At 43.9% G+C, this 21,222-nt stretch overlaps 1 protein-coding gene across 2 annotated transcripts in view; it reads left to right on the top strand.

Moving 5' to 3' along the window:
• The window catches only part of HEATR5A (HEAT repeat containing 5A), a 2,570,019-nt gene that overhangs the window by 1,001,050 nt on the left and 1,547,747 nt on the right, over nucleotides 1-21,222 (top strand). For both annotated transcript variants that reach the window (XM_044073826.1, XM_044073825.1), the window contains exon 15: nucleotides 17,422-17,597. In XM_044073826.1, the coding sequence (XP_043929761.1) occupies nucleotides 17,422-17,597 (176 nt within the window). The remainder of the gene's footprint in view (nucleotides 1-17,421; nucleotides 17,598-21,222) is intronic.

Genomic DNA, 21,222 nt, shown 5'->3' with positions numbered 1-21,222 from the left:
AATGGTACTTGCTGGAGAGAAAGGTATGTATCCCAGAGACTACTCTTTCTCTGGAACAGGCTCCCCATCCATGTGAAGCAGAGTTCCTCCCTAACCCAATTCAAGTGTAACTTGGACAGTTGGATGGGGAACAGGAAACGTGTCCCTGGTCTGGCACCTTTGTCTCTAATGGACGCAGGCAACCTGTAAATGGTTCATCTCCCAAGCCCCTGCTTACACTTATCAAGTGTAACAGAACTTGCCAGAGTTTTGGGATGAATGGCTTGGCTTAAAAAGACCATTGTGGTCATTAGCCTAGTAAACACCTATGAACCTATATCAGTAGTACTCCAGTGGTATATAAGCTTTAATTTTCTCTGATCTCTAAGTAGCACTTCAAATACTAGCCAGGTTAGTGCAAAACCAAGGCTTTTGTTTTTTTAATGTAACAGCAGAAAACCATTATAGACACTTGGAATCTAGTAAAGGAGCACTACTATCTCCATATCAAAGATTACATCTTTGACTTTGGAAAAAAGTACTTTTGTTCCAGGAGTTGGGAAAATGAAACTTGCTTTAGCCTGGATTTAATAATAACAGATAAGAAATTGCTCTTTACTAACCCAGTGCTCAGTAAAGAATATTTTTCTTAATACTTTTGGCATTTATACTTGGTGATGTCAATCTCCTGTTGTGCATTTTACCTTAAGAAAGGATAGGCACTTAAGTTGTAAAGAAGACAACACAACCTGGCAAAAAGTATTGGATAGTAAATATTGTAATCATTCTGGTTAGATAAATACAGATGTTTGCTAGGTAGAATGGGGGAAAATATAACCAGGTTAGGCATTAGTAATTCTAAACTGGACACTAGTTGTAAGCAAATGAGAGACATGTTTACAAGCAGTTGTGCAGTAGGCACATTGAAATTTATATAAAGGTGTGCAAATGACAAGAGGAAAAAAGGAAGTGTTTTTTCAATCTTTTTTAGAACTGGATAAGTAATCACTGAGTGTGGAAATATGGATGTGGTTGGTGTGCGTGGGTGGGTGGGAGGTTTGGGTTGAGAGACAAAAATGAGCATAGTGCATTGCCACATTGGTAAAAGGCAGTTAAAACCCAAGGTGATAGCAGAGTAGATACCACAACAAATGGGAAAAAAGTTCAGTATGTACAGCAATTAAGAAATAAATTAATAAAATGTTCATTGAACTTTTTACATGATTTATTCCCAGTGCCTGCAAGCTAGCCATTGGTCCCCTTGTGACCCATCTAGCCCATTCATTTCTCTTGTAGTGAGAGGCAGTCATCCAGGCAGCCATCAGGCTTTTTCTGTCATCTGCCTTACCTCTATGGCTCTGACCTGTAACTGGCTCATAGGTTCATAGGTTGGTACTAGGCTATCAGCCCTAGGGCCTATACAAGCCTAGCCATAACAATTCCCTGGCTATTTCTTCCCACATTATTTACTTTCCTGGACCCCTGTCTAGCAGGGCGACTGACGTGATCCCTGGGGTGAATTTCCTTTCTCCCATCCAATCGTCAAGGTTCCTCTTGAAGAGGTCCAAAGAGGCACTCTGCTTGACATGTATGGGCAATCTATTCCAGAGTCTGGGGAGTCTCTGGGTCAGGAACCTATCCCTCCAGCATGTTTTGTTTATTGTGATGACAAGGTTTAGATCCCTGGAGCGTGTAGCTCTGAGGGATTGGGATTTCTTTAAGTGTAGCATGTCCAACAGCTCTGGGTTTGACATGGCCTTGCATGTTAAGCAGAGATCGCCTCTGAGTAGACGATATGCGACAGAGTATAGCTGGAGTTTTTTAAGGCGGTCAGCGTAGGGCATGTGCTTTAGGCCTGTGATTCTTTTAGTGAGGTATTTCTGAGGCCTTTCCAGTTGTTGCAGATGTCTTGAGAGGTACATACCAAATGGGGCGTTGTATTCTATAATGGGTCTAATGAGGGATGAGTACAGTGGGGCAATTACCTCCTTTTTTTCTGGATGAAAAGCCCTTCGTGCTGAGGTGTGCCACATAGAAGGATTTCCTGACTGTTGTGGCGATGTGGTTATCGAAGGTGAGACCACTGTCCACCTGTGTCCCTAAGTCTTTTATCACACTTTCTGTGTTTAGTGTACTGCCACCTATATGGTAATTCATGGATACATGTTTTTTCCCAAAGGGGATAACAATACATTTCTTGGCATTGAGCTTGAGCCCATGGTTCTGGCACCAAGCATCTGTTTCTGTAAGGCCCTTTTGTAGAGTATCCACATCATTTGGGGATTCAATAATGGCTCCCAGTTTGCAGTCATCTGCAAACTTTGTCAGCCAGAGTCCCTTAGTGTTGACCTGTACTTCAGAGAAGTAGATGCCAAACAAGAGCGGCCCCAGGACTGAACCCTGAGGTACTCCACTTATCACTTGTCTGGAGCTGGATTTGGAGTCGGCTACTTTTACAGTGTGGGTTCTATCAGTAAGCCATTTAGCAACCCATTGGGTGACATAGGGATTAATGCCCAACTTAGTAAGTTTATCTATGATTCCAGAGTGGGGGATGGTGTCAAAGGCCTTGGCAAGGTCTAGATAGGCTGTGTGGACCACCTTACCCTTGTCCATGGCTCTGGAGACTGATTCAAAGAAGTCAATCAGGTTCAGGAGACAAGATCGGCCCTTCACAAACCCAAACTGGGTGGGGTCCAGTGTTTGAAGGTTGCCAATGTCTTTGTTTATAAGTTCCATGATAATACGCTCCATGGCCTTGCAGATAAGGCTTGTCAGACTGATGGGACAGTTGTTTCCGGGATCCAAGGTGGTTCCCCCCTTGTGGATTGGGATAACTGTAGCTCTGCGCCACTCAGTGGGCACGAAACCTGATGTGAGGCTATGATTAAACATGACACTTAGATGAGGTGCCAGTTCATATTGTAGTTCATGTAGTACACAGCCCGGGATGTCATCTGGTCCCATGGATGCTGTATTCTTGGCTTTAGAGAGTGCATTTTGTACCTGTGTGGCCGTTATTACTGGAATTTGGCAATCTTCCGGTATTGAGATGGGCCATTTAGGGGGGGAGAGGGGGGTGAAGTTGGCACTGAATCGATCTGCCAGGATATTGGCAATATCCTTCGGATCAGTATATTTAATGCCAATCTGTTTTAGCTCAGAGCAGATCTGAGCATTGCCATTTAGATTCTTGACATAGTTATAGAATGCTTTGTGGTTGTCTTTGGAATCTTTGGCAATTTTATTTTCTTAACTAGCTTTGGAGGATTTTATGAGGCATCTCAGTTTCTTACTGAGGCTAGTAAGGGAGTTTTTTGCATCCTGGGATTTTCCTCTTTTCTGCAAAAGTTTCTTCCTTTTGTTGTAAAGTTTGTTTATGGCAGGGGACCACCAGATTGGCTTCCTTTTTTTGGATGAGAGCATTTTGGTTCTATTTGGGATGGCACAATTCATGCATGAGTGGATGTGCTTGTACAGTGCCTTAGTGTAGGATTCAGCAGTTGAACTTTCAGTTCCCGTCTGCATGGGTGTCATGAAGTTTGTCACTTCTGACTTGAGTAGCATGAAGTTGGCTTTAGAGAAGTTTTTTATGGTGGTTTCTTTACTGGGGGGTGGGGGTAGGATGTGGATGTTAAGGGTGATTAGCTTATGGTCAGACCTTACTAACGAGGGGGTGACCATAGGTATGGAGCATTGATTTCCCATGTTGGTAATGACCAGGTCTAGGATATTGGAGCCCCTGGTGGGACTATGGATTAGTTGATCCAGGGCGTTGGAATTTATGAATTCCAAGAACCGTTGTGCAAAGGTGTTGGGACATGAGTAGTTTTCCCAGTTAATGGCAGGGTAGTTAAAATCACCCAGTATTAGGGTGTTTGGTTCTATCTTAATATTTTCCAGTATGTTTAGAAAGGTGTAGTGAGAATCTTGGGGTATGGTGGGGGATCTGTAGCAAGCTACAATTTGGATTGCAGTCTTACCTAGTGTTAGTTGCACTTGGAGAATTTCAGACACATTGTGTTGGCCAACTAGCCTGGTGGTGTGAATATCCTTGGTGAATATTGACACTCCTCCACCTTTAGTGTTTCGGTCCTGGTTTGGTGGCCGAAAAGTGTGGTAAGAGTTGTAGCCTGGTATTGCAGGGGTGCTCTCTGGAGCCTTGAACCAGGTCTCAGTTACTGCACAGATATCGATGTTCTCCATTTTTAGGAGTGTAGCACCCAGTGCTGCTCCCAGATTTGGTGACCCTCAACATTAGGTTGAAGAGCAAAAAATAAATGAATAAAAGACTATTCATCATTTCCACTGCTGAAGTAGCCTTTAGACTATATGGGATGTGTCTAGCCCAAGACACAACAACCATCCAGCTTCCAAAAGCTTTGGGTCTCTCCCACACTTCACTTCTGACTGCTGGTTGGGCAGCCCTGAAGAGGAAAAATCAGCAGTCAGAGTGAAAAATCTTCAGAACTTTGTTGCCTAAAAGTTAAGAAGTAGACTGAACTATAAAAACATAAATAACCACCAAAAGCATTTTCCACAGTGTATGCAATAAAGGAGGGTGGAAGGTAGGTGCAGCTTTTGCAACAGTGGGAAATTTGAATGTCTGCTGCTATGGGTAAGTTACACAACTTTACTGTGTTCATCAGTCAGTTTGTCTGAGTGCCTGGAGGTACTAGGTAGACTAGAAGGTATCATGGTAATTAATGTAAGATGAGATAAAAGTATAATCTAGTACAGTGAGATCAGCCTGAGGAATGAAGTAGGTGGAGAAAGGGATAGTTTTACTAGTCTACAGTTGTTATCAGTGTCACCCTGTTATCCATGATCACTCATACATTGCTGACAGACTGTGACAAACACAAGCTTATAGCTGCCATTGATTATGTGATTAAAAGTGGGGCAGTAGAGGAAACATGTTAATGTAGTGTGAACTGCCATAGCCTTTGTTTTGTAGGTGTTGAAGTTTCAACCCATTACTTAAAAGCCATTGAGAAATGACCTTCAAGTTATCAGCAAGGACATATGCTTTCATCATATCTTCTGGAAATGAGAGATAAAGTTGGTTGTCATCAGGATAACAATGCATTCTAAGCTTATTCCTCCAATCAAATGTCCCAAATGAAGTATAAACATCATTAAAAGAAGAGGGTGTGAAGTCAAACCCTTTGGCGCTCCACACTCCATAGGTATGGAGCAGAATTATAGCTCAAAGCATTCCTCTTGAGTATATCCTGAGCAGGGGAAAAATGACCCAGTCAGGGGTCATAATGGAAATGCAACAGTAAGATTTAAAATGCTTCATCAAAATGCCATAACTGGTGTCAGATGCTGCTTGAGAGATCCACTTGGACCAAAACTGAATACCAGTTAGTGGTCTTTAGCTATTAGAAAATAGTTCATAGGTAGGTACTAGGCTATCAGCCCAAGGGTCTAAGTAAGCCTAGCAAACAAGGTTCCCTGGCTTACGCCACCCAAGAAAGTTCATTTCTTGTGCCCTTGTCGAGCAGAGCCACAGAAGTGATCCCCGGAGTGTATTTCCTATTTCCCATCCACTCATCAAGATTTTTCTTGAAGAGTGCTAATGAGGAACTTTGCTTGACATAGATGGGTAGCTTGTTCCATAGTATAGGAAGTCTCTGTGACAGGAATCTATCCCTCCTGCATGTCCTGTTTATTGTGGTGACAGGGTTTAGGTCCCTAGGTGTAGCATGTTCAACAGCTCCGGGTTTAACATAGCTTTATATGTTAGGCAGTGATCTCCTCTGGGTAGGCGATATGCTACAGAGTAAAGCTGGAGTTTTTTGAGATGGTCAGTGTAGGACATCTGTTTGAGGCCAGTAATCCTCTTTGTGAGGTACTTCTGTTGCCTTTCCAGCTGCTGTAGATGTCTTGTGAGGTACATTCCAAAAGGGGAGTTGTACTCTTATAGTCTATTGAGTGCCGAGTAGAGGGGAACAATGATCTCTTTTTTCCTGGATGAGAACCCTTTTGTGATGAGGTGTACCACATAGAAGGATTTCCTGACTACTGTGGTGATGTGATTATCAAAGAAGAGACAACTGTTCACATGGGTCCCAAGGTCTCTTATCACACATTCGGCGTTATGTAGACTGACGTTTATGTGGTAGTTCATGGGTACAGAGTTTATACCAAAGGGGATGACAATGCACTTTTTGGCATTGAGCTTGAGGCCATGCCTCTGACACCAGGCATCTGTCTCAGTGAGGCCCTTCTGTAGGATGTCCACATCATTTGGGGACTCGACTATGGCTCCTACTTTGCAGTCATCTGTGAACTTCGTTAGCCAGAGGCCTTCTGTGTTAGCCTGTACTTCAGAGAAGTAGATACCAAACACGAGAGGTCCCAGGACAGAACCCTGTTGTACTCCACTTGTCACTGGTTTGAAGTCATATTTGGAGTCTGCAACTTTTACAGTGTGGGTTCTGTCAGTGAGCCAGTTGGCAGCCCATCTTGTGACTTAGGGATTTATACCTAGTTTAGTGGGTTTAGCTTTAATTCCAGAATGGGGGATGGTGTTGAAAGCCTTGGCGAGGTCAGGATAGGCTGTGTGAACCACCTTGCCCTCGTCTACGGCTTTGGTGACTGCCTCAAAAACGTCGATCAGGTTCAGAAGGCATGATCTGCCTTTCACAAACCCGAACTGTGTGGGGTCCAGAGTTTGGAGGTTACCAATGTCTTTGTTTATGTGTTCCATGATGATACGTTCAATGGCCTTGCGGACCAGGCTCATCAGGCTAATAGGGTGATAGTTCTCAGGATCAGTGATGGCTCCCCCTTTGTGGAGTGAGATAACTGTTGCTGTGCACCATTCAGTGGGCACAAAGCCTAATGTGAGACTATGATTGAACATGGTGCTTAGGTGGGGAGCCAGTTCGTTCTGAAGTTTGTGTAAAACGCAGCCTGGGATGTTGTCCGGTCCCATGCATGTTGTGTTTTTAATTTTAGAGAGTGCAACTTTTACCTGCATAGATGTTATTTCAGGGACTCTGCATTCTTCCTGTATAGATATGGGCCCTTTAGCGGGTGAGAGGGGGGTAAAGTTAGCACTGAACCTGTCTGCCAGGATGTTGGCAGTATCAGTTGGTTCTATAATTTTCTTGCCGTTGTGCTGTAACTCAGAGCAGATCTGGGTGTTGCCATTGAGATTCTTGACGTAGCTATAGAATGCTTTGTGGTTGCCCTTAGAAGCAGTGGAGATTTTGTTTTCTTAGCTAGCTTTGGAAGATCTTATAAGGAATCTCAGCTTCTTACTGAGGCTGACCAGGGAGCTCCTCCACTCTTGGGATTTTACTCTCTTTTGCAACAGTTTCTTCCTTCTGTTGTAGAGTTTATTTATGGCAGGGGACCACCAGATTGGCTTCCTTTTTTTGGAGGATAGTGTCTTGGTTCTGTTTGGGATAGCACGATCCATGCACTCGTGTAAGTGCTTATAGAGTGCATTTGTGTAGGATTCAGCAGTCGTAACTGTATTGTCCATTTGCATGGGTGTAATGAAGTTCGCCACTTCTGTCTTAAGAAGCATGAAGTTGGCTTTGGAGACATTTTTTACAGTGGTTTCCTTAATGCTGGGTGGGGGTGAGATGTGGATATCTAGGGTGATTAGCTTATGGTCGGATCTGACCAACGAGGAGTTGAATTCAAGTGTGGAACACCGGTCACTCATGTTGGTAATGTAGGTCTAGGATATTGCTGCCCCTGGTGGGGGTGTGGATAAGTTAATCCAGGGCATTGGAATTTATGAATTCCAGAAACCGTTGAGCGAAGGAGTTGGTACATGAGTAGTTTTACCAGTTAATGGTGGGATAGTTGAAATCGCCCATTATTAGGGTGTTTGGTTGAACCTTAAAATTTTCCAGTATATCAAGAAAAGAGGAGTGGGAATCCTGGGGCATGGTGGGTGATCTATAGCAAGCTACAATTTGGATTGCAATTTTGCCCAGAGTTAGTTGCACTTGGATAACCTCGGATGCATTATGCTGAGCAACTAGCCTGGAGGTGTGGATATCCTTAATGAATATGGACACACCTCTGCCTTTGGTGTTCTGGTCCAGGTTAGATGGCCGAAAAGTGTGGTATGAGTTATAGCCTGGTAATGCAGGGGTGCTCTCTAGAGCCTTGAACCAGGTCTCAGTCACTGCACAGATATCGATGTTCTCCATTTTAAGGAGTGCCTCGAGTGAGTGAATTTTGAGATTTAGACTTCTAGCATTGAGTAGCATTGCCGTCAGTTTTTACTTGCCTGTTCCTGTTATGGTGGTGAATTTGTCATTTGAACCATGCCCAAAAAAAGCACTATAGGGGCAGCAAAAGCCTTATCCAGTATCTGGAATCCCAGGGGCGACAGGTGCAGGCCATCTCTGGCAAAGCATCGTGGTCTGTCGACCATGTTGTCCCAGGCAGACAGATACTGGATCCCCTTAGAATGACACCAGAAGGTTAGCCAATTGTTGAAGTCATTCATTTTGTTTTTGTACTGCGGTATCATTCTGGGTGATGGCAGGATACTACTCAGGGCTAGGATCATACCTGCCTGGGCTACAAGATCAGAGAGCCCTTCCATGTCTCTTTTCATGTAGTCCAGGGAGGTACGTCTTAGGTCGTTCCCACCAACATGGACAATGTCATATTTGTACTTGTTGTGGAGTGACCTGAGTGAGTGGGTTATGTGGCAGATCCTGGCACCCGACAGGCAACTGACAGTAACCTTCTCCTTGTTTAGCCTGGTGAGTGGGACATCAGTGTGCCTGACTTATAGAGTCACCTATGACTAGTGAGTTGGGTACGTTGTTTTGCCTTATGGGCTATGGTTCCTTCAGTCAGTGAGATCCTCATCCCCATCCTCTCGATCCTCCAGGAGCCTTTTGGACTATGAAGTGGAGTGGGTGGTCAAGAGGATTTTACGGGTGCTGGCACTGGCTAAGATTCTGTCGACCCCGACCCAAATTGATCCGAGACCGACAAACATCACTTCCCCTTTCTCGATTCCTCCTCCGACCCATTCTGTGGCTTCAGAGCCGGTGTGCTTGAATCAGATCGTAGAGGAATCGTTGGGGCCGAGAAATGCCCTGAGTTCTTCGGCCCCGACCATCCAGCCTCCTCGGTTCCATCGGATTTCAAGGGGTCTAGGAGCCAGCACTCATCTGTCGGATCTGGGGAAGAGAGTTGAGTGGGACAGTTGTCTGACCCAAATCTACCTCTCAGGGCTTCGGCATAGGTGAGTTTGGTTTCTACATCGGCTTCAGAACCCTCAACCTTGGGTCGGGGGGATTCTTCTGGTTCCTCGGAGCTGGTAGCTCCCTCAGAACAGGGTCATGGTGCTTTCAATGTCATGAGGAGAGTGCTGTCACCTCAAATGGCTCCACTTTCAGCTCTTAACACTCTTCCCCCTGAACGCCAGAGTCTGTCTCTTTGCTAACGCTCCCTCCCAGCGCAATAAACTTCAAAAAATTTGTCTTGTTTCCATCATAACATATCGTATTTATAGGGGCAGACTTAGATACAAGAAAAATATTGGCCAAACTCCCCCCTCCCCCTGAGAGGATTCAAACCTTACATCTTCAGGTCAAGAACCTCTTAACCAAGAAAAAAGTACAGGTGAGGGTCATCTTGAAAGTTTTGGGCACCATGGCGGCAGCAATAATCTTGATAACTTTAGCTCGCTTACACATGAGGATCCTTCAGTGGCTGTTATTCACCCAGTGATCCATGCAGGAGCTACCCATGTCTCACAAAATTATCATAACGGAATCCTGAAGGAAGAATTTGTGCTGTGGCTTCACTCCACTCAAGTGACATTAGGTTGACTGTTTGTCCTTCCCAACCTGTAGCCACAGTGACCACGGACACTTCCCAGATTGGGGGGGGGGGCATTATCTGGGGAAGACTGTCCAAGTGTTTGCAGGAGAATGAATACCACTTGCATATCAACATCCTAGAGATGAGAGTGGTTCTGTTGGCATTGCAAGCATTTCAGAGCTCTCTTCCACTAGGAACAATTGCGGTTCAGACAGACAACATGTTGTGGTGTGGTATATAAACAAACAAGGAGGAATCAAATCCTACTCCCTATGTTGCGAGGCCCAGAGAGTATGGTAATGGGCGGTCTCTTCCCAACTCTTTCTGATAGAAACGCACATCCCGGGGAGGTCCAACGTTATAGCGGACAAACTCAGTAGAGCTATTCTGATGCCTCATGAGTGGTCCCTAAGACAGGAGATTGCGGAAGAGATTTTCCGCAAGTAGGGCCAGCCTTGCTGTGATCTCTTTGCCATGTCCATGAATGCCAAATGCAGCAGCATCTTTGCCCTGATCCCCCCTCTGGGGGAGTCACCAAGGGATGCACTTGTACACGATTAGCCCCCGGGTCTCCTCTATGCCTTCCCCCTTTTCCCTTGATGCCGAAACTCCTGCAGAAAGCCAGCACATTGAAAAGCAGAATGATACCCATTGCTCCATACTGGCCTTATCAGATTTTGTCACTTATCTATGGCCCCATCTTCTGGAGGAGCCGTGGATTCTGGACTCAGCTCCAGATCTCCTAACCCATCCATCTGGGTCACTCCATCCATCTGTACTAACCCTCAGTTTGACTGTTCCAATTCCACAAATAGCCAGGCTTCCTGAGATGTCCTTGCAGTATAACATATATTGATTTCATCTCATAAGTCTTTAACCAGAAAATTATATTTTAGCGAGTGGAAAAGATTTTCCTGTTGGGCATGCAAAAATAATATTGATCCCTTTACTGCCCCCGTAACAGCCGTGCTAAACCTTTTGGCTAATCTTTTTAATGAAGACACGGTGAAAGCTACAATTCGAGTTCAATTAGCTGCTGTATCTAATTATCATATTGGGGAAATGGGTCTAAAAATCATGTCCCACAGACTTTGTAAGGCCTTCTTGAAGGGTACCTTTTTACTGAGGCTCCCAGTAAAGGAACCTCCAGCACCATGGGACCTAAATTTTGTTCTATGTTGATTCTTCCACCCATTGAACCTGCATCCTATTGTGACATGAAGTTTTTATCGTGGAAGACAGCACTACTGGTGGCAATTACGTCTGCCAGATGAGTGAACTTCAAGCTTTGTCAATACATCCCCCTTACTTAATCTTTCACAAAGATAGGATTTCCTTATGAATCAACCCCTCTTTTTTACCAAAAGTGTGTTCAGAAGCCAGTTTGAATCAATCTGTTGATTTACCTGTCTTTTTCCCAAATTATGGCAACAAGGCAGATTGTAACTTACACCAGTTAGACATACTTAGGCAGTTACGTTTCTACCTGCATAGATCAAAAGATTTCAGAAAATCCGACCAGTTGTTTGTATCCTTTTTGTATAAAAAGAATGGAGCCCCAATAACAAAAGTCACACTTTCAAAATGGCTTACAGACTGTATAACTTACACATACAAATCTCAGAACAGAGAATTTCCAAGGAAAGTGAAAGGGCATTCCACAAGGGCTATGTCTACTTCATATGCCTTTCAAGCGAGGCTACCCATGGATTCCATTTGTGCAGCAGCAACATGGGGTAAAGCCTCATACCTTTATCACTCATTACAAAGTTGATTTGGCCTCCAAGAACAGGGCCTCTTTTGCATCTACTGATGTTCATCGTGTTTCACTGTTGCAGTCATCACTGTAGGGTTCTTCCTGCCGACAGGCAGCCCTCGGTTGGTCAGAATCCCAAAGTCTGGGTCCGGCGTCGGCTGTGGACTCACCCTCCCTGACGTCAGTGCGCCAGGGGTACAAAGCTCCCAGCCGACGCCATGTTCTCCAGTCTTTCTTGCCGTGCGGTGGAAGCAGTTCGCAAGTGCCGGTCGGCTGACTCCTGTTATTTTTGGTGCTTCATACCGAAGACATTCTTCTTTTCAAAGCTAAGTACCCCGTTGGGGAAACTTTTTTCTTGCTCCAGACCGATGTCAGAAAAAGTTAATAATTGTATTTCATGTGGGAAGCAAATACCTCATAAGGATTTTCACTCTTACTGTATTCCTTGTCTAGGCCCTGACCACAACGTAGCTAGTTGTCGGTTTTGTGCTAGATTTAATCAACGTACTATTAAACGGAGATATGATTTTGCCTTTCATTACTTTGGGAGGCGATTTAATTATAACATGTCGTCGGACACGCTTCTGACTACCGGAGTTCATAAAAGGCGCAAGGATAAGGATAGGCCTCCGAGGTCCAAATCAGACGACAGTTTGCAATCAGAGCCAGCTGCCGGTTCAGCCGTCGTCAATGAGGCGCTTTCGCAGCCCCTGTCGTCGGCCATTACAGAACCGCTTGCCGAAACGGACTCCTACGAGGAGCCAACTAGGCCTTTGAATACTCCAGGTGCAGGACCTTCAGATAATGCTCCCTCGGATGGGTCTGGAGCTGCTGTGCAGGTACCGGCTTCCGAGGGGGTTTTCAGACCTACGCAGCTTCATGTAAAGGCAAAGACAAAGGCAAAGACTCCTTCTAAAACAAAGACTCAAGCCCGGACCTCCTCTGATCCGGGACCTAAATCTCAAAAACAAATGCTTAAAATGGCGGAGGACTTGCTAACTATGATTAGGGGTTCACATCCCCCTCCAGACAAAAGGCCAAGACAAGAATTGGATTATGAATCCTCTGATCAGGCATCTATCTCTTCAGTGTCTTCCTCTGAACAGGATTATACTTTCCCTCCTTATGAGGATTCTGATGCTGAGGAATCCATTCCTTCAGCTTCTCCTCCTGAGGATTACTCTTTTGGGGAAACTTTACATGACATGAGGGAACATTTTCACTGGGAAGGACAGGAGTACTCTGAATCTAAGAGAAGGCTTAGGGATTTCCTTCTTCTTCCCCAACACAGATCCCTGGCTATTCCTCCTATTTTGGATATTGTGGATGATGTTTTTTCTGAGTCTAGTTTAACTCCTGACTCCTTTCCTCCTGCCCCTGCTAAGCCCGATAGATATTACAGAGTCCCTGACTCCCACCAGTTTCTTTACAAAAATCCTACTGCTGATCCAGAAACCATTTCTTAGGGTCCTAAGTGTGTTAAGGCCGCCACTGCTAAGAACCCTATTCCGACAGATAAGGATTCTAGAGCTTTGGAGAGATGGGGCAAAAAAGTGTACACTTCTGCTACTTTATCTATTAGGGCTTTAAATTGTCAATTTCATATGTTGAAATATCAGCAATACCTTTTGTCTGTTATGAAACAAAAACTGGGTACCATTTCTGCATGTGCTGATAATATGGAATTACATGATTTGATGCATGCTACTGAGCAGGTGGGGAAACACACCTTACACTGTGGTTTTGATGCTTTGGAGGCCTCTTGCAGGGCGGCTGCCACTGGCACGGTCATTAGAAGGCATGCTTGGTTAAAGGAACAAAATTTGCCTGAACAAGTGAAAGCAAAGTTACTGGATGCCCCTGTTCAACATAATGTTTTGTTTGGGTCTAAGGCTGAAGAGGTTATAAAGAAAATGGAGGATAAGGCAAAATCCATGCAAACGGTTAAGGATTTCTTACAAGTTCAGCCTCCTAGATTTAGCAGAAATTGGCCAGCTAAAAATTGGTCCTTTCCCAGCTCGGACAGGCCTCAGAGGGGTAGATATAGGCGCCCCAGAGGGAGGGCCCAAGCACATACCTCTTATAGACCTAGACAGTGGAGTGCTTCCACCCTCAGGGGTGGAGAAGATAGGTCTCAACCTTATAGGAAACAGACTCAATGACTCCCCCTGCATGGCTCCAGGAACCTGTCTCCTGGAAGCTCCTCTGGGAGGAAAACTTTCTCTTTTTCACCAAAATTAGACTTACATAACCCAAGACAAGTGGGTTCTGGATGTAGTTTTAAGAGGTTACAAATTCCACTTTCACACCTTACCAAAACCAAACGGATGGCCAGACCTACCAAAAACTCAATGGGCAGAGGCATTAAAACAGGTGAGGTCCCTCATGGCTATGAGGGCCATAGAACTGGTTCCAAATTCAGAGATGGGACAAGGCTTTTATTCAGGACTCTTTCTAGTTCCCAGAAAGCAAAATACTTGGAGACCCATCCTGGATCTGTCAGTCTTAAATACTTTCCTGGAGATACCAAAGTTCAAGATGCTTACTCTGCAGCAGCTCCTGCCAATGTTGAGCAAAAATGCATGGATGGTGACATTGGATTTAAAGGAGGCTTATCTACACATTCCTATCAGACAGGAGTGCAGAAGATACCTCAGGTTCAAGGCAGGCTCGAAACATTACCAATTCTCTGTGCTGCCCTTTGGCTTGTCTACTGTGCCCAGGGTCTTTACCAAGTGCCTGGCACCAGTAGTAGCTTACTGCAGACTCAAGGGAATTCAAATTTACCCTTATCTGGACGACTGCCTTATTCAAGCAGACAGCAAGGATGTCCTACTCCAGCACCTGGAATTTGTTCAAAATCTACTCAAGTACTCACTGTGAACATAAAAAAGTCAAATTTGACACCCACTCAACAGATAACTTTCCTGGGTGCTCTTTTAAACACAACAACCCAGATGGCATTCCTGACATTAGAAAAACAGCTACAGCTGGCTTCAACTTTCAAAAGCCTGGCGTTAATGTCTCAGCTAACTGCAAGGAAATTCCTGCAGGCTTTGGGTTACATGGCTTCCTGCATCCTACTCATACCATATGCAAGACTGCATATGAGGAAGATACAATGGTACCTAAAAAGCGTATGGTCCCAGCATTGTCACAGTCTAGAAACAGAGATTGCTGTCTTGCCTTGCCTACAAAAGGAATTCCATTGGTGGGCCATGGCATGTCTTCAAAACAAAGGGAAAGCCTTCAGTCTACCTCCAGCCTACCAAGTGATAACCACGGACACCTCGGATTATGCATGGGGAGCCCACTTGCAGGGGAAAGGCCTGCAAGGTTTTTGGACAGAGGATCAGAAGCATCTACATATCAATTTAAAAGAGATGTTAGCTGTGCAGAATGCCCTCTTGGCTTTCAGGGATCTTTTACAGCCAGGGCAGCTACTGATATGAACAGACAACACCACAGTTATGTGGTACATAAACAAGCAAGGGGGTTCACACTCCTATCCTCTCTGCAGACTAGCCATGACTCTATGGAACACAGCACTAGCTTGCAAAATGGACCTACAAGCTCAATTCCTGCCAGGGAAACAAAACACTCTGGCAGACAGCCTGAGGAGGAATCTGTCAGACCCACACGAGTGGATGCTAGACACCCAAATATTCAAGATGATTACAGAAGCCTGGGGCTGCCCGGACATAGATCTATTTGCATCTCCCCACAACTACCAGTTAGACTTTTTGCACAAGGACATATCACAAGCTAGCATGGAAAGTGAATGCTCTCTCATTCAGTTGGAGGAACCTCTCAGGGTATGCCTTTCCTCCACTACCTCTTCTTCCAAGGGTGTTATTAAAATTAAGACAGGGCAAACCAAAGCTGATCTTACTAGCCCCAAATTGGCCTCGACAATTTTGGTACTCAACACTGATAAATCTATCCCAGGAACCTCCTTGGATTCTACCTCAGATTCCAAATCTTTTGTCTCAACATCAGGGCCAGGTCCTGCACTCTCATATCAAAACTCTCTGCCTGGCAGCCTGGCGTATTCAGGGTCTATGATTAATCCTACCCTTTCCAAACAGGTCATGGATGTTATCTTAGAAGCCAGAAGGCCTAGCACTAGGAAATCTTATGAAGGTAAATGGAAGAGATTTTGCACCTGGATGCATGCTCAGGAATCAGATCCTCACATTCCAAATATTCCATTGATTTTACATTACCTAACAGATATGTTGCATAAGGGTTTATCTTTTTCCTCCATAAAAATACATGCCTCAGCTATTTCTGCACATTATAATACAGATCCCCCAATTTTTTCACATCCACTTCTGAAACAATATCTCAGAGGAGCAAAGAATTTAAGGCCTCCTAGGACACCACCATCCCTGCCTGGGACCTCAATTATGTCCTGGAAAAACTAACTCTCCCTCCTTTTGAGCCTGCAGCCACATCTGATATAAAGTATTTATCATGGAAGACTGTTATCCTACTGGCTTTAACTTCAGCCAGGAGAGTCTCGGAGTTAGAAGCGCTCATGGCTGTGGAACCTTACATTATTTTTCATCAATACAGGGTTTCTTTGAGGACTAACCCTACTTTCATGCCTAAAGTGGTTTCTAAAGTGGCTTTAAACCAAACTATTCACCTGCCAACATATTCTGGAAGCTGCTACTTGGAGCTCAGTGCATACTTTCTCTAAGCACTATAATCTCTCTCTTTATTCTAAGTCTAGGGTAGGCTTTGCTTCTGCAGTCTTGCAAGGCCTTCTAGCCGCCCCTTCTACTCAATAACCTCCACCCTTTATCTCAGCTTTGGGATTCAACCCTACAGTGATGACTGCAACAATGAAACACGATGAACATAGTACAGTTGTGTACACTTACCATAAATGTAGATGTTCGAGTGTCTTCAACTTTGCAGTCTGGGTTACCCACCCTCCTGTCCCCTCTTATATTTTTTTATTGGTGTGGTTCCCTGCTTCACCCTTCTTCTGAGGTGTATTTGCTACAAGGTATGGGGTTTTACTTTTAGCCTTTACTTTTGGGCACCTGACATCTGGGGCAAGAAAAACTGGAGAACATGGTGTCGGCTGGGAGCTTTGTACCCCTGGCGCACTGACGTCAGGGAGGGTGAGTCCACAGCTGACACCGGACCCAGACTTTGAGATTCTGGCCGACCGAGGGCTGCCTGCCGGCAAGGAAGAACCATACAGTGATGACTGCAACAGTGAAGACACTCGAACATCTACATTTATGGTAAGTGTACACAACTGTACTTTCTGAAGAGTTTTCTCTATTGAGCCCCCCAAGGAAGAAGGTGCTAGGACGCTGTCCCAACCAGCAAAGAATGAGGGCAAGATTGGACAACATAACATTAAGACGTTGTGTACTCACCATAACGTTCCATGTTTATTGTCCTTCTCGCCTTCATTCTTGCGGCCCACCTTCGCTGCTGGAGGATCGAGCGGTTCTTATTAAGATTGGTTACTATGTCTCTGACTCTCTTCTTGGTTCCTTTTATGATATGGTTGTATACTATTGTATAATGGTTATGGTATCTGCAAACAAGATCTGGGTAATCTTCCAGAAGCATCCTGGGATAGGGCATAGCCATGAGCCAGTGGAAACTCTCAAGCTTTTGTGTAAGGCCAAGTCGGAAACCGATTCTCGGTTCTGAACCCAACCAGCAAAGAATAAAGCCGAGATGGACAACAAACATGGAATGTTATGGTGAGTACATAACTTCTTATTTATCTTAGCAAGTGGTGTTATCCAATGTTAGTTTTATGTCGAAAAGGTAGTTTGTATGTTAATAAGTGTTGTTTTTATTCTGTATTTTTCTTGTCTTTCTCTTTTTATTAGCTAAAATTTGGCAATAATATGGGAGTAGGAAGCTTGGAATATGACCCCTATTCGATATATGAGAAAGTGAGTGAAGAGGATTTAGTGCCTAAACCTCCATCCCCTGCTTTGTCCGTGATGAATGCTGCTGTTGGCCTTTTTGGAGTTATTTTTTGTCATGTGGCAGATCACCAAAGGTAGAGATTACTTTCATTCGTTGTGAGAGATATAACAAAAAAATTAACTGCATTTTATACTGTGTTATGAAATTTTTGTTTGTTGATTTTTCAGAACTTGGCAAGCTGCAGCCTTTAATTAGGCAATCCTAAATTTTGTCCATAGTCTTTTAATCAGTGCGATGAGGTGGTAGTTTGGCAGAAGTAAGACAGCAAATCTCTCCATTTACTTGTTTTGTTTGCTTGTTTATTTATTTATTCTTACTGTAATAATGCCTCAGATATTAAGCCTACAACTTCAATAACTAGTTGATCCTAATGAGAAATCCATTATGAAAAAGGAGTTGTAGTTTGGGTTGAGATGACCTTCTTAAAAAAAACTGTACCATGAAATATGTTTTACTGCAAATTCCGGATTTTAGGTAACAAGTTACTAGTTTAGGTAACAACAAATTACTAGTCTCCCATTAGGACACAAGTGCTCATCAGCAGTTGAATTCTGCTCACTGCACACTCGGGCAACTCTTCAGTCCACAGCTACCACCCCACCCGTAGAGTCTAGGAAGAAATCAGTACTGCAAAACTAAACCAAGGATATACCCTTTGAGCCTGAAGAGCAGGCACACTCGGGCAACTCTGCAGTCCACGGCTACCACCCCACCCATACAGTCTAGGATGAAATCAGTACTGCAGTACTAAACCAAGGATATACCCTTTGAGCCTGAAGAGCCGGGTCAGTCCACCCAGGCATTCTACATGTATGTGTTATGATAGTGAAGCTTTAACATTAGCTGTGTTACTTAGTTCTCAGTGTGCTAATAATACTGACTGTTTGAGCCTTGTGTTCCCCACCCCCCAACTTGTGTAGTAATCCTAACTGTCCACTAGACAGTATACACTTAATTCAGGAAATTCCTGTTCTCTGTGATTACAACTTAACCCTCAAGCAGCCCTTTCAGTGATGTTTGCCTTAGTTTTGTATCACTTGAGCCCCACCTGTTTATTTGCATCTCTGTACATTCCCCTTCATTGCTAATGTATCTCCCTACTCGAATCTGTGCATAAACTGGCTACTAATAAGCAAGTTAGTGTGAAGACACACTCTCAACCTTAATAAACTTTGCTGTCTCTTCTCTCCTTCACTTTACAAGTAGAATTTGTATTACTACTCATTCCCTCTGAGGCCTTCACTTATAGTTTTCCACTGCTTGTATCTCTTGTTTGGCTGGTTTATTTGCATTGTGCCTGGTTCACACCCTTTTTGCTACCCCCATCCTGAATACTAAGTCTGTATTAGATTCCTGCTGTTTATGGAGCCATCTTTAAATTACTAGTCTCCCATTAGGACACAAGTGCTCATCAGAAGTTGAATTCTGCTCACTGGTAAGCTATTAGACCTCATGAATTTCTTAGTGTTGTTTGTAGTTAATTATTTGGTCACTAGTTAAAGAGCTACTAGTGGCGAATATAATCTTCTTTACCTCCCCAAGTGTGTACTACCAATCTGCAGTATAAAACTAGAGAAATAAAATATATCTGCAGTATAAAACTAAAGAAATACAATATAACATTTTACAATTACTTACCTTGCATGTACAGAAATCGGGTACCTCCTGGTTTGGCCACGCTCTGCTCATCCTTGCTGTGCTCATGCTTGCTCCGTGCCCCATCCTGCCCCCAAATCTCACCTGCCCCCAGTGGTGCTAAATTTAAAGCACTAAAACCCACACCCCCTCCACTAAAACCTATCAAAGATAACCTCCTAGATCAACCCCCCCCCCAACCTGCCACTAATCTTCCTAGTCTTCTTAAATTACTCCTGCTCCAAATACAGTTCCAACATAATGCCCCAGCCAGGAACTACGTTATCCCTCATAATACTGCTACTATTTTCACTGTTACCTCTGTTACTCATTCCATATCTCCTCAGCACCTATGAAAATCAGCCCTACCTAGGTTTCCACTACCCAAAATCTCAGACTATTACATCAATATCAAACAATACTGACCACTTCATCATAATTCCCCACATACCTGACCCCACCATTCCTATAAACGTCCACCTGATTAGACCCAGGTATATTAACTCCAAAACTAAACATTACCAAAAATTTATAAACCAAATTATGAAACTCATAGTTGGCTTAAATTACAACCAGACAATGGATGGAGACATCCACCCAAACCCTGGCCCATCCCCACCTGATGATTCCAGTTCCCAAACTAATATTCCTGCTAACATAACACTGGCTAATAGGTCCCCTAATTCTCTCCTGACCTGTCAATTAAATATCAGAAGCATAAACAATAAGGTCCATAATCTGCATGCCCTGTTAGCAGTTTATTCCCCCAATGCATTATGTCTTACGGAGACCTGGTTAAAACCGGTAACTAAAGACAGTGAGGTGATACCACCAGGGTATGACATACTAAGATTAGATCATACTACTCGGAAGGGTGGTGTTACTATGGTCTCCCTACAACCACCCCAGTTTAATAATGGAGAATTTCTTATTACCAAACTACAAATTAACAATAACAAATGCATAAACATTGTCTGCGTTTACATTCCCCCAGGTAATAATACACATACACCCTAGAGGACATCCTCCACTGGTTATCCAGTACCTACCATGAAGAAACTATGGTGCTTGGAGATTTTAACATTGATTGGAACACCTGCTCCTCAGAATCTCCTACAACCCATGTTAACCTACACGGTTTTACGCAGCTCATATCCTCCCCCACTAAGATAGGCAAACCCAATAACAAAGACAGTATCCTAGACTGGATACTTACCAACAGCCACCCCTATATGTACAAGTCAGGAACCCTCTCAGATGACCTAAGTGAACATTTACTTACATACATTATCAAGCACAAGGTGGACAACCCCCACCAGACCACCTTTAAAACCATCAGAAATAATAAGAACTTCAACTCCACCAATTTTCAAAATGAACTTAAAGCGTGCAATTGGTCAATCCTAAAGCATCTTTCACTGGACGATGCAGTAGCATACTTAAATTCCATATTCCTTACTATTCTTGATTCTCACTCTCCTGCTCACTCCATTAGAACCAAAACAAAAACTGCCCCGTGGCTCTCAAAAGAGACCAAATCTAAAATCATAGCTGAAAATAAGGCATGGGACAAATGGCGTGCCACAAAAGACCCACTAGATTAACTCAGATACTGACAACTAAGGAATCACACACAAAAATCTATTATACTAGACAAAAAAAATGTCTACTACCATCTTCAACAAAAACATCACAGCAAACCTCAAAAGTTTTGGGCAGGAATAAACAAAATTCTTCACCCAGGACAATCTTCCACTCCTACCCCATCAGCTTCCAACCATAAATCCCCAGAGGATATTGCAAATACCTTCAATAGTTTCTTCACAGAGACTACACAATCCCTAGCCAGCCAATTAGCACCCAGCTGCTCCAACCCAAATTCTGCCACAGCCAATACCCCACTCTCCTTTAGTTTTCAGCCTGTTTCTACATCACTTATCAGATCTCTAATTAAGAAATGAAAACCAACTACTCTAGCAGCTGATCTCCTCCCCCCAGAGTATCTGCAAAAAGCAGCAGATGCCATAGCATACCCCATCTCCATCATAATCAACAGAACCTTA

The sequence above is a fragment of the Protopterus annectens genome, chromosome 6.part0 (assembly GCF_019279795.1).
Source record: "Protopterus annectens isolate FY-2018-M chromosome 6.part0, PAN1.0, whole genome shotgun sequence".
NCBI classification, from domain to species: Eukaryota; Metazoa; Chordata; order Ceratodontiformes; family Protopteridae; genus Protopterus; species Protopterus annectens.
The sequence above is the reverse complement of the archived record's forward strand: the minus strand, read 5'-3'. Positions and strand labels throughout refer to the sequence as shown.